We start from the raw sequence: 15,346 nt of genomic DNA, 5'->3' as shown, positions 1-15,346 counted from the left end.
AATGAAAGTATTTAATCCATTTCTGTTCAGGGAATTCAATGTGTCTTTGCTTCATACAGCCTTTTTGATTTTCTCTAATGAAATGGCTTTCATGTCCAAATGCAAAATATTCTGACAGACTTGTAGTTGCCAGTCATATTTATGCAGTTCTCAGAACAAGAATAGCTATTCTAGGCATATTCTTTGAACCAGAGGATTCACTTCCTCCTACTTATTTGCCTTTGGTTTATATGTAGTTCATAGAAAGCAAATCCATGTATTTCTTTCACTATCTCATATTTACCCACTACATAGAAGGGTATTCTTTACTCATGACAGCTCCTCCTTTGTCCTATTTTCCCTCTTTGAGACAAGTTTAAAGCTTTTGGACCTCTTTGGTGCTGCCTTTCTCATTTTATAAGTGGCTGCTAGTGATTTGTTTTGGTTTCTTTTGCTGTTATCTCTCATTCTTGGCAAGAAGCTCTACAAAATGGTCCTCTTTTGCACAGTTATTTGCGAAGTCCAGCACCATCTCAAACTCCTGGCTCTCATCACCATGTCTGATCCCCTCAGAAGTCCAGGCCAGGCATTAAACAGCTTCAAGCTCTTGCACACTTGCCTGGCCACAGAGCACAAGGCCAACAGGAGCGCACTCACACCCTTTTTCAGTGAAGATGCTCCTTTCTGACATGTCCCTCACAGTCGTGGTGGGACGGGTCTCAAAAGGTCTTCTAGAGCCAATATGCTGGCAAGCCCTTTTCCCTGACGGGCCCTGTGTGCATCCATGGCCCCTCGCACACCTACAGCAGCCTTCTCCCTCCTCGCGCCAATCACCACAGCACTCGAGGGCCTGCGGCAATGGCTGCTGTGCCGAGCCTGCCCCTGGTGTCCCCGAGAAGCCCTTGCCCTTCCACCTCCGCCCCCTGCGAGGCGCCCAGGCCCCTGCCCCAGGACGCCACCTGGGGCCTCCGCCCAGCGCAGCGCGAGGAATCACACGCAGCAACGGCCGCAACGGCCGCCTGCGCGCGCAGCCCAAGCGCACGCGCGTTGCAAGCACCCCGCCCCCAGCAGGCGCGCGGCGGCGGCGCGGGCGGCTCTGCTGTGCGCATGTGCGGCCAGGAGGCCTAGCAGCAAGTTTCCTCTTCCGGGGCGGGCCTGTCCGGGCGGGGAGCGAGGTTCGTGTTCCAGGGTAGGGCGCCGCGCATGCGCGGCCCGGTGCGGTTGGAGCCGTGGCGGCCCGCAGCCAGGTGAGGGGTGGCCCGGCCCGGGAGCCGGTGGCCGTGAGGCGCTGGTGGCAGCTGTGGGACTCTCGGGCACCGCCGGGGCCTGCTTCTCCTCGCCGTGTGGCGGCTCGGGCCCCACAATCGGGTGGCTCAGCCCGGCTGCGCGGGGGCCGCTCCTCACGCCGGGCCCGCTGCGAGGGCACCCCGGCCGGGCGGCTGTGCTCCGGAGCTCCCTGCCGCCCGGGTCTGGCGTGTGGGCGAAGCGCCGGGCAGGCGGTCGGGCGGGGTCAGCTCTCGCCGGTGCGGCCAGAGGGAGGGCCCTGGGCGTCGGGGTTGGCGGCAGAGCACCTGCCTGCCGGGCCGGGGGCAGAGCACCTGCCTGCCGGGCTGAGGCGCGTCTTGGCCCCGCGGGGAAGCCGAAGGGGTCCCACGCCCGCGTCTCGATAGAGTGGCGCTTCTGGTTTGTTTACTTTCGGTTGTGGTTCTGTTGGTATTGGTTTGTTGTTTGCGGGTTTTATTTGTTTTCCATGAGCGAAGAGAAAAAGATGTGCCAGCCCACCCATCCCAAAGGTTCCATTGATGCAAGGCTGGCAGATGGTGTGTTCTTAGTTTACTTATTTCTAGCCTTTCTTCTGTTTCTAGTTCTGCTTTTTTTTGGAGATTAGCATCAATACATATTGCTTTCTTTAAAAATACATTTGTTTAGAAAGGGATGAGTAACAAAAGTATGGATTGGGACTTAAACCTCATTTTCTGTTCCAGGGATAGCATCTACCTTGCTCTTATGTAGTTATGTTTGTTCCACGCCTGTTAGCAGGTCAACAGGTGTGACTATAGATGGAAAATAAAAGTTATGCAAATAGCTACTGAGGAAATTCTCTTCTGATGACAATTATTTTGTCTTTCTTGTAGTTACAGAGAGAGTCACCCTACCATCTCAGCACTGTTGTCTGGCTTACAGAATTCATTACTGGAGGTGCTAAGGCTCAAGATCTCGGAGCAGAATTCTAACAGTCAGTTGTCAGGACCTTAAGAAGAAACTTGCCTTTCAGGGTAGACTATTCCAGGATGTCTGCTACAATGTCATTTGAAGTAGCTTGCACTGGATACTGCCACCAGTGAGCTGCTGCCCTGCCCATGATGCAGACTCCTGAGTAATTTAAATATACAGTTCTAACATGAGACACAGCTTTAAAGAGTTGCTTTATAGGAAAATTATTTTTACAAATAATATTAGACGTAATTTCTCCACTTCATTGTGTCATTTTTCTGTTTGTCAAACTCTACCTTCTTTAAGGGAAGCATAAACTTTGCTCAATCTTGCTAGATCCTGCCTACCCTCAGGAAGCAGCTGAACCTTGTGACAAGTATGTAGTGTGGGAGGCCATAATGTAACTACACATTTTTGTGATTGTCATAGCTTTTAGTTTCAGCCTTCCAGTGTTCTCATTCTGTGTGTGGGAAGAAGATGGCATTTCTAAGGCCATGTCTCCTCTAGGAGTGCATTGCAGGTACAGTATGTGTTGCACTTGGAGCAGTATGGGTTTCTTTAGCCCCAGCTTGTTCTCTGATCGCTTACTTGAATTTATTTTTCTCTGATGACTTACTTTTGAGGGTGAAACAAACTGTATTAATGAAACCACAGCTTTGCAGATTCAGCTGTATTTGTTGTATTGGCTTCACCTAGTACAACTGACTTGTTTTGGGATTCAGCCCCTGGAATAGTGAAGTTTTTAGAAGATAAAAGTAGCTTTTAATTATTGGGGGGAAAAAATAAAGTTGTTTATGAGTAGCTTTTAGTTTATCTTGTTTTGGGGGGAGGCTGAGAAACATGCCTTGGTTTTCTATCTGAGTTTCATTCTTTGAATAATTTGAGATATTTCTGTTTTGAAAGTCTCCAGTTAGCTCACTGGCAGTGTGAAAAGAGATACACAACTATCCCACTTGACTCAGAGGGGCATTGATTTAATTACAGATAACAACTTATACTTTCTATCTGATGTTTTGTCTTCGTTACTCATGTTGCTGAACTTTGTAGAATTGGGCACTACATTTTTAGCAGGTCAAGAAATTACGTTCCTATTTCCCAAGTTTTGTGTGCACAGTAAGGAATTATTACATTGTCTGACAGAATTTATACCATAGTTAGAAAGTACTTATGCGTTGTCCTGTCCAGATGAATCTACCTTATACTTTACTTAGTCATTTTAAGTATGAAATTACTCTACTTCAGGTAATTTGGTAATATTGGCTGACCCATGTCCTGTATTCGGACTTGCTCAGGTCCTGGAGAAAGGAGCTGAATGAGATGGGTGCATTCTGCCACCTCAGCTGCATCCCTGTCTTCAGTACTTCTGTAATACCTTTGATTTATTGATGGTATTCACAGCACTAGTAATTTTTTTTTTTTTTTTGAAGTAAAATACCTGTTTTACATTTCTGCTTCAAATAATTTCTTTCTTCCTTCATGTGCCGTAGGTTTTCTGGCATCTTTTAACCTACCCTAAAAGACTCAATAGTCATGCCTAGTATGATGTTGTTTTCTTGTAGTTGGTGCAGGGGACTGAAAGATTGGATCATAGAAACTTTCCTGAAACTTAAAAAATCAGCCTAAGGCAGATATAAAATTTCAGTTCAGAAGATTCTACAAAGCAAAATGTCAGTTGATGCAAAGAGTTGTTTCCTGTCTTTTCTGCTCTGCAATGTGTTATTAAACATGCATAGTTTAGAGAGTTTTTCAGGGAGTAAATTGGTTTTATTGGCAAGCCTTTGATAACTCAAATGTGTGATGAACATAGCAAATGTGAAGCTGGAAGTTTAATAGAATTCTACAGATTGCTTAACAGGTGCAGCAAACCTTTGATAACCAGATTTCCATAAGGATGAACGTGGCCTTCTTTGTTATTTTATACTGATGGAATTTTCTTTAGACTCAGAGAAATTATCTTTTTATTCTGAACTATTTTTTAGTTGCCCAATGGAAAAGGCGTTAAAAACTGCCTGCAGCACTATGGAAGCATGGAGACAAAATAGTCATCTATTGAGACCCTCGAGGAACTACTGGAGGAAGTGATGGAAATGAAGAGCTTGAACCATCGCTTCAACATGGCGGCAGCTGAATCTGACAAAGATTCTGGATATTCAGGTTTAGAAAACTACTACGTTACCTTTTTTTGCTGTTATCTTCCTCAGACTTTGCTTTTATTGATGATGTTTGACAAATCTGACTCTGGCTCTTACAGTTTATGTCTCCTTACCTGGGGGCCCTTTGTATGCAGGACAGGTTGCATCTGCAAACATCCCACCATCAAACGTTTTTGGAGTAGAGCTTTATGTAGTTATAAAGTTCATCATGTGAATTTGAGTGGTGTGGTAATTTAAAATTATGAAATTAACTGAAGAATCTTAGACTTCAAAGTCTAGAAGTGGGGATGGCAAAATCAGTTTTTCTTCTTTGCGGTGATGAATGAACTGTTGGATTATGCGGTTTAATGTCTCTTACCATTTGACCAGATTGTTAGTAGAGCCTGATAAAACAGAGAGTAATTGTAAAATGTAAACACGGTGTGGTATTTTTATAGTCAACACAGGTGTGCAAAGATTGTCTTTAAAAGAAAGAAAATGCTTTTGTGAGAGATACCTGCCTTATTGGGTTTGTACATAGAGGGTTTCAAGACACAAAATGCCTGCAACACAGACAGCAGCTGTTGCAATGCTGGAGCTTGTAGTTCTTTCCTGCACCAGCTTTTAGAGCTATCTTCATGGTAGTGTGAGTCCCTTAAAGACTAAATACAAAAGTACAAAAGGCAATAGGTTTTTTTGGAGACAATGTTTGCGTGAGAACTGGCCTGAAATATAAAGCCTTTTATTAAAGGCTATTTGACAGCTGTCACAGCAGGTCTAATTTTATTGGTATTCCAGAATGAAACTTTGTTGTTCTTTGTGGCGTGGTTGAAAGGAAGCAGAATATTGGAAATGAAAGGAGTTAACAAGGATGCTGCATATGAAACAACTAACAGCTGAATTCTGCATCTGGCAGATGGAAGTTCAGAGTGCCCAAGTGCTATGGAGCAGACTGACTCGGAGGACGTGCTGAATGCGTTGTGTTGGAACACAGAGGATGGGACTTGTCAGTGCCCAGTGACTACAAGCAACTCCTTTCCTGCACTTTCTCCTATGGTCGTAATGAAAAATGTGTTAGTTAAGCAGGTAGGGACGAAGTAATATGTTGAAAAATATTGCATGTTCTTAAATCGTTGTTTTGGTTTGGTTTTTTTTAACATGTTTTTCCTTTCAAGAAGATATTGCAAAGTTGTTGCAATCCAGAAAGTAACTGGTAACTTGAAAAGTACTATTGCGACAGCCTGGTTTTTTGAGGGGGAGCTAGAAGCACTAAGATGGAAAAAATGTGAAATGGAGAAGCTTTGCTACATCTAATAACCCTTTTTGTCTCAAAGGGATCTCCAAAATATAGATCTTTAAGAATATTATGTAAGTAGCACCAGTGATCAAAACAAAAAAGCAAATGTTTTTCCTCTTGCAAGCTCATGTTTACTACCTTTATTGAATGAAAAAGAAAACTAGGATGCTTCCTAGTTCTTAGGTCCTGGAAGTGCTTTATGTGCAATGTCTAGGACTAATCCAGAATGTTATAAAAGAAAAAAATCCATATCTGAAGTTAGCTGTGGCATTTTTACTTTAACACTTGTTTCTCTCAATTGCAAGTGATGTCTCACATTGCAGCAATTATGTCCCCTATTCATGTCCTCCAGTATATTGTTATGTGCTGTTCCTCCAGCACATCTGAGAGACTCCAAACTTTTACATTGGAACAGAAGATATGAGAGCTCACAGTTCAAAGTATTCCCATATTATTAGACCTCTTGCTCTGTAGTCACTCATGTCTTCTGAGCAGAGCAAAAGTTCTTCGGTGGTTTTTATTAGAATACTTCTGAGATTAAAGTGAGAAGGGGGGGAGGGAATGAATATAGATCCTCATTCTTTTTCTACTTAATCTGTTATAACAACAAGCAAAACCTATTAAATTCCAATACTGTGTATCGATGCCAGCACAAATATGAGTTCCTGTTAGTATTTGGCAGATTGTGTATTTGTGGGGGAGATGGTTCTGAACTCTGAGTGTTGTGCTTGACAAGAAATGTTTTATAGTCATGTTCCTAGATGTGTGGACAAAACAGTGTCTGAACACATGCAGAAGTTTTCATGTAGCAGAGAATAGGCAAGCTTCACCAAAGGTTGATAGCCTTTGGCCCAGAGCTCAAAATTAAAACACTGATTGCAGTGGTAGTCTAATGTTTAACTCCAGGTTGTGTGCAAACAGTTAGGAGAAGTAGCTAATGATAAGTAGCTAGTGCATATATATTAAAATCATATATATTAAAAAAAAACCCTGTTAGCCTAGCAAAAAGGGAATTTGGGGAGGAAGAGTTGGAAGTAGATAAAATGACCAGACTCTGTTCTCTTGAACAGTGCATCATAACATCTAAGTCCAGTTATGCATAGTTAAGGACAATAATGTTAAACTGAAAAATGTTTACTGCAATAAAGAAAAGCAACAAGTCTGGGTCAGAATATAGTGAAGTATATTTCTACATCTTTCTGTTATGCCTAGTTACCTCATATAGTCATGCCGGTCATCTTTTTAAAATGGTCTTTTCAACACAGTGCTCAGTTGGGCTTGCTGGACAAAAAAATAAAAAAGGCAGTATCAGGTTACTGCTGTTTATTTGTTCTAGTTTCAGTTTCAGTCAGCATCATCCTTCTGTCTTAGAAACACTGTGATCCCGCGCAGTGATGGTTACCTGATGTCCCAATTTCAAAGTGTAAACAGCTAACAATAACGTTACTAAAAAAAAATGAAGCAGGAATTAATGCTCTGAAACATTGCTGCTTATGGCAAGGTTTCTGTAACTCTTGTAAAAGTCCTTAATAAGTAGGAGGCCTTTTTAGACAAGTGACACTGATACCCGCAGGATATTAGCTTTCATTAGGAAAAAAAAAAAGCCACTTTGCAGAATTAGTAAAATAAATGAAATGTGTCCTTCTCTACTAAAACTGAGATTTTTGGGTAGGATAACAAGGGCAGAATGCAACATGAGTGGAAAGGAGAAGAAAGTATATAACAGAGACAGGAAAAAACAAGAACAAAATAAACAGTTGCCACAGCTCAATGATTTTGGGGCTCTGCTGTGCTAGATACTGTACAACTGTGCAATAAATGACAACTTCTGACACCAAAACCTTGCTCCTGTAGGCTTGATGTTCTGTTCTATATGTGTGTAGTCGTGGTATTTATATACTTTCTCACTCCTAACATCTCCAGATACTTTTCTTTTAAATGTGTTTCTCCTTTCTTCTGTGATAAGGTAGTAATATTAACTTTTTTACATGTATTTGTTCTGTATCCTTATTCCATAAGCATCTTGCCCACTGAACCAGAGAAATTCTGTATCAAAATAGGTAACTGAATCTCATCTTCAGGTCTGTCCTATGAGTTGGTAATACCTGCTTTTGACAAGTTCACGTCCTTTACTAGGGAGATGGACTTCAGCAGAAGAGGAATAACCCCAGGCACCAGTACAGGTTAGGGGTGGACCTGCTGGAAAGCAGCATGGCAGAGAAGGACTTGGAGGTTGTGGTTGACAGCAGGTTGACCATGAGTCAACAATGTTGCCTTGTGGCCAAGAAGGCCAATGGTATCCTGGGGTGCACTGGGAAAAGTGTGACCAGCAGGTCGAAGGAGGTTCTCCTCCCCCTCTACTCCGCCCTGGTGAGGCTGCATCTGGAGTCCTGCGTCCAGTTTTGAGCCCCTGCATTTAAGAAGGGCAAGGAATTACAGTGTTGGGTTACAAAGATGATTAGGGGCCTAGAACACCTTTCTTATGAAGTGAGACTTGAGAGAGCTGGGTCTGTTCAGCCTGGAGAAGAGAAGGCTGAGAGGGGATCTCATCAGTGGTTATAAATATCTCAAGAATGGGTGTCAAGAGGATGGGACCAGACTCCTTTCAGTGGTGCCAACGATAGGATGAGGGGCAATGGGCACAGATTGAAACACAGGAGGTTCCATCTGAATATGAGAAGAAACTTCTTTACTTTGAAAGTGCCAGAGCACTGGAACAGGCTGCCCAGAGAGGTTGTGGAGTCTCCTTCTCTGGAGACATTCAAGACCTGCCTGGACACATTCCTGTGCAGTCTGCTCTAGGTGAACCTGCTTGAGCAGGTGGGTTGGATTAGATGATCTCCAGAGGTCCTTTCCAGCACCAACCATCCTGTGATTCTGTGTTAAAAGATTAAATCTGGCAAATGCTGAGACTGAAGGTAAGGAGATGGATTTCAGGTGACTCAGTATAGTACCAAAAATAATACAACGTATTCGTGCTAGCTAAAAACTGCCAGTAGCGTTGCAAGTCATAATGATTTGGGAAAGCGACTGACAGTATGTTATGTTAGTATATTAGTATAATTGTAGTGGTGATAAATGTATTAAGAAGTGATATTTTGCTTCAGAAAGAAATAGTATTGCTTACTAGACCATTTGATATGTTTGGAGAAAAGTGGTCATGCTTTTTGGCCAGGAGATCGCATGAAGATCTGTAGTAATGTATTGGAGGAGGAAGAGGTAATGTCTTGTAAAAATTTATGTATTCCCCTATGTTGTAGAATATGGCTTGTGGGATGGAGTAAAAACTTGGGCATTTTTCTTGAAATATAATGCTTTTAAGGTTTATCGGTGCAGACCATTTCTCCAGAGGTGTGGAGTTAAACTGCCCTGGGCTTACAACAGACTTTTTTTTTTTTTTTTCCTTCTGCTTCTTGGTTTTAAATTTATGGGAACTGTGTATTGTGCTTAAGAATGCAAGACTTACTGAACAGCTGTCATCTTTTTTAAATAAAGATTTCAAAAGCTTTCTGTAAGAATAGAATTGACAAGATTAGAATTACTGCCCTTCAACAAAGAGGAAGTCTGAATTGTTCCTAAAATGTCTGTGCAGTCTTTCTTTGACCATTCTAAAATATTTCATAACCACAATGCTTAATTATTTTTCAGCTTTTCTGTACACATGTTGTTCTGCCCCCCAGTCTGGATCAAACTTTTACATGAGCATTGTACAATATAAGCATGCACCGTGATCATCATTTAGGAAAGCATGTATACATTCAGATTGAACTGGTTTTAAATGTATCTGCTGTTCCGTAGTCAAAGGATTATGGATTGCAGCTTTGATTCTAGTGCTATGCTCTGTTGTCAAAGAAAGAGAAGGATGAGTTTGATGGAAAACTGTTCAGAATGTATTAATTGGACAGTGTAGATCAATTATGGAGAAATGGCACACTCCTCCTGTTTCATTTAAGATTTTTTGATTGTCTTCTGCAATGTTCTTGTAAGACTTCTGTTTTTTTCCCGCTTCGTGCTTCTCAGGGGAGTTCATCACAGCTCCAATCTTGGACTGTGCAGCCGTCCTTTGAAGTGATTCCAGCCCAGCCACAGCTAGTGTTTCTTCGTCCATCAATCCCACCTCCCATTAATCCTCACCCTCTTGGGAAAAAGAGAAATGACTCCACTAGTTACCTGCCCATCCTGAATTCTTATCCCAAAATAGCACCACAGCCCTGCAAAAGAGATCACTCCTTTGATCTAGAAGAATGTCAGGAAACCAGTAGCCATAAGCGACTCTGCACAGAAGCACCGAAGATGGAGACTTCTCCTGTATCCAGGAGCACAGGCTTGCCTACTAGTCCTTTTGCCCACCTACCATTTAGCTTTAAGACCCCTCAGGATTCTAACCAGCAAAGTTCTTCAACTCTGGTGACAAGCGGAAAACTGTCAGCACTTCCTGGTTTTCATCGTGTTTCCAGTGACACTCAGAAAGTGGCAGGTGTGACTGCTCTTTTGCCTTTTGGAACTTCGCAGGCAACAAAGTGCACCCCGCATGAGAGCGAGAGTGCCGCACAGACTACAATGCAGTCTGCAGTGTGGAGCCCCCCATTGGTACCAGAGGAGATTTGCACTACCCCTGAGCTGCTCTTGCAACAACAAAGCAAGTGCAGACGCTTTCAAAATACACTTGTAGTGCTACGCAGGTCAGGATTGCTGGAGATCACTTTAAAAACCAAGGAGCTCATTCATCAGAACCAGGTGACTCAGGCTGAGCTGGACCGGCTGAAGCATCAAACACAGCTTTTCATAGAGGCAATAAAGAACAATGCTCCACAGTCGTGGGCAGAGCTAGAAGCATCTCTAACAGGGTCTGATAAAGCTGGTAGCAACCTCGAAGACTCCGCTTATCCCAGTGTGTAATAAAAAGGTACCTAGCTGTTGGTCAAGTTGTTTCTGTGCCTCTGATTTCATGTCTCAAGCTTTTACTTGAGCAGTTTCTGAGTCCAAGACTTGCAAAGTGGCATGCCGTTAGCAACTTGTCTTCAGAGGCAGTTGTGGGACTGAAATAGCATGGTGGGGTCTTGACAAGATGGGTACTTACTATTTCAGAGTGACCTTGAACTCCATGCTAACTCTGTGCACTTCCTTGGACTCGAGAAGCTTGGATGTACTCTGCTGGCATGTTCCCATTCTTGGAGTGAAAAGACAGTCATTTGCAGTATTCTGCAAGCAAGCATCTGCCTCTTCCCATCTGCAGATAGTCCTGACAATGGAACAGCAGAACAGGCCCCACTGTTGGGCCATCATCAGCTGCAAGTAGATGAAGGGCATTGGTGTGAGGAGAGGAAGCTTAACGTTAGTGGGGTGGTATCTTTGGGCTGTTGCTGTCCTTTCTGAGAACAGAGAGTCTTGTTTGGGGGTTTTAATGTATTTTAATTAGTGGAGATCTGCTTGTGCTGAAGCAGCATTCTATAATCATTGCAGTCTTTTGTCAAAGTGGTGAGTGTCTTAGGACCCAAGTGAAATGAGCTGCTTTGATGAGTATACTTTTGATTTTGATCTGTACAGTTGAGTGAGTGAAGATCACAAGGCTTGCACTGGAAATGTTTGTTCCAAAGCTATGTTTATTAATGGTTAATAAGTGTACAAGGCAAGTGGCTTTGGATTTTCTCAGTAGCAAACAGATTGAGATTGTTATTGAAGACTGAAGTGACTTCTTTTTAAAACAGCATGAGGAAGATACTCATTCACCAGGATTTATTTGGCAAGACTAGTTACATATCATTTGGTATGTATATCTTTAGTTTACAAGCCTAAACTCCTTTTTTTCTGTGAAATCAGTTTGCTAAGTATACAAAAAAGGAGAGGGGTGAAAGGAAAAGAAGCACAATGGCCTGTGGTGAAACAAGTCCTTCTCCCATCCCACTTTCCTCCCTTTTTTATTTAGAGAAATCAGATGAATGTACCTGGAGAAAGAACGGGGGGAGGCAGGGGTGGGAGTAAAAAGTAAGAGAGAGATGTCAGCTTAGATAATCTCCCTGATAATTTTAGCTACCTGAGTTTGAACTTAAAAAATTCAAGACCCCACCAAAACATTTTTTCTTCTACATACATTTATATAATTCTTAGCCTGCTTGTCTTGATATGTAGCTAACACCACTGTGTGCATAAGATATTAGTCTTTACTGGTAGACATCCACAGTAGTCATGTTACAAAAGCTGTTCTACAGATATTTATTTAATTTTATTTTACCTAGACACTTAACTATGTCACTGCCCTCAATCTGAAGGTATTTTTTCAGAGGCAGTCTGTGTAGAGAGCCAAGAATGGCTTTGTCTAAGAACGTTAAGGCATCTGGATTGTTTATGGTATGTTTCTTTCTGTGTGACAAAGTTTTTAAAAAATTGTGCCGTCTAGGTAACCAGCTATTTTGATGTTTTGATCACTTTTATAATCTGTTTCAGATTGTTTAAAAAAAGATACTTAAAAATAGAGTGGATGTCTCACTAATTTGTGACTAGACCTTTTCATTTTCTGATGCCTCTGGGAATCAATATTGCAGAATACTGTGGCGAATGCTTTTGTAGTCTTCCTCAAATATGTGCATTAGAGAAATTGTGAGTTGCTTCTCTCTTGTACAGGGTTTCCTCCTTTTTAGACTGATGAAATGCAGTACATGTCTTATAAAGAGATGAAATGTGAGTTGTATTTGTACTAGCCATAGGCCTAGGGAGAAATTTTGTGGCAAGCTTTGCCTTAGGGGAGCTGTGGCAAACTAACAGCCATGCCTTTCATGGTATCCTGCCCACTTGCTGAAGACTAGTGCAGTACAAGGGAGCTGATTAAAAAACAAGTGTTCATAGACTATGTTCTGTCTTGTATTTTTTTAAATATACCTGCTATAAGTATGCATACTAGGATGTCTCATAACTCACAGCACAGCAATATCAAAACTCAGCCAGCAAACCCAGAAGGCAGGAAGGCAGCATAGTACAGTGTAATAACATAGGACATGTCTGATATAGTTCTTTTGGAATAAGTTGTGATATCTGCACTCAGTTCCATTTGGCAGGATAGATGTGATGATACCTTAGGCCATTTGTGAAGGAATCCCAGGAGATAAGCTTGTTTCTTCTGAGCTTCTTACAGGAGAGGGGCAGTAGGAGGCAGTTCCATTGATCTGATACCTGTAATAGGCCTAGAGGTGAGGTGTGAGAAAATGCATAGGATATCTTTGCTGCTTTCCTGAAATCCTTATTCTACCCATCAAATAGGATAATTTGAAGTTCAGAACATATATGTATTTTAGGAGGTGATTGTCCTAGAAAACAAGATGACACAGGACGCAGGCTACCCAGAGATCAGAGGAAGTCAGAAAAAAAAAAGTCCAATCTTAGCTGTTTGAGACAAACATTCCTATTTCCACTGCTCTGATAGAGTAAATGGAAGGAAGAATTTGCCTTGCAGGGTAATACCCTCTGACTTGGGGAGACTCTAGCTGATAGAAATCTCTCGTAGTTCACACATTACCACATGTATTTTATTCCCTTGACAGGGCTGAAGTGGGTGTGTTTGCAGCTGATGGGCCTTTCAGCTGGTGTAATTTGTATAAATATATACTCAATAAATCTGTGAATAAAGTCCAGCAGCTGGTTAGCAATCTCCTACTGGGCATCAGTCCAGACTTAAATAGTACTTGCTGAACTAGAAAAATCCACTCTGAAACGATTAGATATAAATCTGGGGGCCCTTAGGAAGCATATCCCTAGATAATTGCAAATCTTTACACAACATGTATAAAAGAAGGATGTTGAAGGCCCCTAGTGACAGATAAGTCATAAAATATCATTCTGTTCAGTTTCTCTTAGCTGCCTGTTTTCCTAGAAGTCCTGATAAAACTGTAAACAATAAGGGCTTTCCTTGGCTGCAATGTAATAAAATGGGTTAGCTAGGAACCATGTTGAGAAAATTAGCTGACTACATCAGGAGCAGAATAGGTCCTGGTTTTGGGCAGGATCTGGAAGTGGTCTAGTAGATCTGAGCAGAAACATTAGCCTCTCTGATTGGAAGCCTGTAAGCAATGAACTCACAGATTTTTTTGACCTTTGGAGCAGCAAGACTTTGCATTAACAAGTTAGTTGCAGGCAGCTGTCTCAGTCTAAAAAGTCAATCAGATGGCTTGCTGGGGCTTCAGTTGCTGCTGACAGCTAGCAGGCAGAGCAGTTTGATGGGTCAGACAGACTGCTGGTTTTCTACTAAGTTTTAATAAACGGTATTTTCGATTACTTTTACTATGTATTTTTAAAATTCTACTGCTCTAGTTGGAATGTAAACATTTTCTGTACTTTTGAAGTCCATTTCCAGCTCTGAATACAGCAGCCTAATCTGTTACAGAACATGACCTTTTTGCTAAAACTTTACAGAAACAGACTGTGAAATATTAATGAAATAAAGTATATACTTGAAAAGGTTGTGGCCTCTTTTAATGCTGTTCAACTGCAAAGTCCTTGGTTCCCGAGCATGCTTCTCAGCTCCACAACAGCATGTTGCACATGCGGGAAAGTGCAGATCCAAAAGTGATACTATGATGTATCTCTCAGAAGTCATGTGGGTTTTAACAGTATCTATGAATTAAAGGGTCTCTGAGAGGAGCATAAGTAGAAGTGGGCTGTACAGAACACTAAAAATATATTGTCGTGGGTGACCATTGCCATAGATCTGTCATGAACAACCTGGAAGGATTTTTCCGTCTGTGAACTGTTATCCCCATGTGATGACTGTACATTATGCTCACCGTCTGTGCGGGGTGAACTCCTACACTGTATTTTAATCCTGTCAGCCAGCTATGCAGAAGTTCTAAATTGCGAAGTGAGAATCTTGGCTACTGAAAGAATTACTTGAGTGAAAGGTTTTACTCTCTCTTGAAGAACGTCTTCAACTAAATCTGTATACCAGCTTTTCAGGAGAACACATTTTTTCAAAATATGGCCATCTTTATGTGATCTTTTCTTTGTTCGAAGGTGAGTGAAAACTAGGCAATCATTCCCAGAACACCCAGCAGAATTTGTGGCATGAGATCCTGTCCTTAGGTACAAGACAGTGATCCTGGTTAAAGTGCTTGGCACCAGACAAGGCAATAACTTGAATCTCATTACATCCAAAAAGAAGTGCCATCAATTGAAGTAATTTTATTCCCTAAGACTAGAAACTCGATGGTTGCAGATTTTGTATTTGTAAAAGGCTTGGAATTCAAGCAGGAATTTTTCAATTCTCTGCTGGCTAGCCTTTTCTTGACATGGTGAAGTCTATCTGCAGGATGTCAGACCTGTTCACCTTTATTTCACTGAAGCCAGAAAGGTAAATTGCTTCTTCCAGGTGCCTTGCATCTGTCTTGTTTTTCTTTATTGTGGCACACACAGTCTGAAAAGAGCAGTACCCCCCAAGAGCCTTGGGCTGAGGAACCTCCTGGCATGCAAAGTACTTGGCATCCACAAGGTTGAACATAGCTTGCTGTTACCGCTTTTGTTCTCATAATTCCTGGGACAGAAACGTGGGGTCCCTACCTAGACAATTTTACACCCTTCCTGTGTCTAGGTGATGATTCCTTTCAGGCCACTGTGTAATGCAGCCATATAGTCCCCAACTGTATTTTATGGTCCATGAGACTTCTCTTTTTAAATCTGTACCTCCTTTGAGGTATGTCCATGACGCAAACTTAACTGTTCCCGTGTAATCTGATTGCGA

The 15,346-nt window shown here is 42.0% G+C and overlaps 1 protein-coding gene across 6 annotated transcripts; it reads left to right on the top strand.

The window, feature by feature from the left end:
- Positions 1 to 1,080: 1,080 nt before the first annotated feature.
- On the top strand, positions 1,081 to 14,070 carry CIPC (CLOCK interacting pacemaker). Of its 6 annotated transcripts, none has more exons than XM_065063823.1 (5): positions 1,104 to 1,226; positions 2,630 to 2,713; positions 4,173 to 4,347; positions 5,242 to 5,411; positions 9,643 to 14,070. In XM_065063823.1, exons 3-5 carry the CDS (start codon positions 4,275 to 4,277, stop codon positions 10,519 to 10,521), a joined length of 1,122 nt encoding a protein of 373 aa, XP_064919895.1. In that variant the 5' UTR covers positions 1,104 to 1,226; positions 2,630 to 2,713; positions 4,173 to 4,274; the 3' UTR covers positions 10,522 to 14,070. The 6 variants fall into 6 exon arrangements, with proteins under 6 accessions (XP_064919897.1, XP_064919894.1, XP_064919895.1 ...); XM_065063824.1 differs by having other exon boundaries at positions 1,146 to 1,226; positions 2,623 to 2,713; XM_065063821.1 differs by lacking the exon at positions 1,104 to 1,226 and adding an exon at positions 1,247 to 2,215.
- Positions 14,071 to 15,346: the final 1,276 nt, after the last annotated feature.

The sequence above is a fragment of the Columba livia genome, chromosome 5, assembly GCF_036013475.1.
Source record: "Columba livia isolate bColLiv1 breed racing homer chromosome 5, bColLiv1.pat.W.v2, whole genome shotgun sequence".
In the NCBI taxonomy this organism is placed as follows: Eukaryota; Metazoa; Chordata; class Aves; order Columbiformes; family Columbidae; genus Columba; species Columba livia.
Note: the sequence above shows the minus strand (reverse complement) of the source record. Positions and strands in the feature narration are given on the sequence as shown.

Excerpts from the sequence above, each read along its gene's own strand:
- CIPC (XM_065063825.1), top strand. The coding sequence starts at position 4,275 with ATGGAAATGAAGAGCTTGAACCATCGCTTCAACATGGCGGCAGCTGAA. Across the intron at positions 4,348-5,241 it reads CAAAGATTCTGGATATTCAG|ATGGAAGTTCAGAGTGCCCA; the intron begins GTTTAGAAAACT and ends TGCATCTGGCAG. Across the intron at positions 5,412-9,642 it reads AAAATGTGTTAGTTAAGCAG|GGGAGTTCATCACAGCTCCA; the intron begins GTAGGGACGAAG and ends CGTGCTTCTCAG.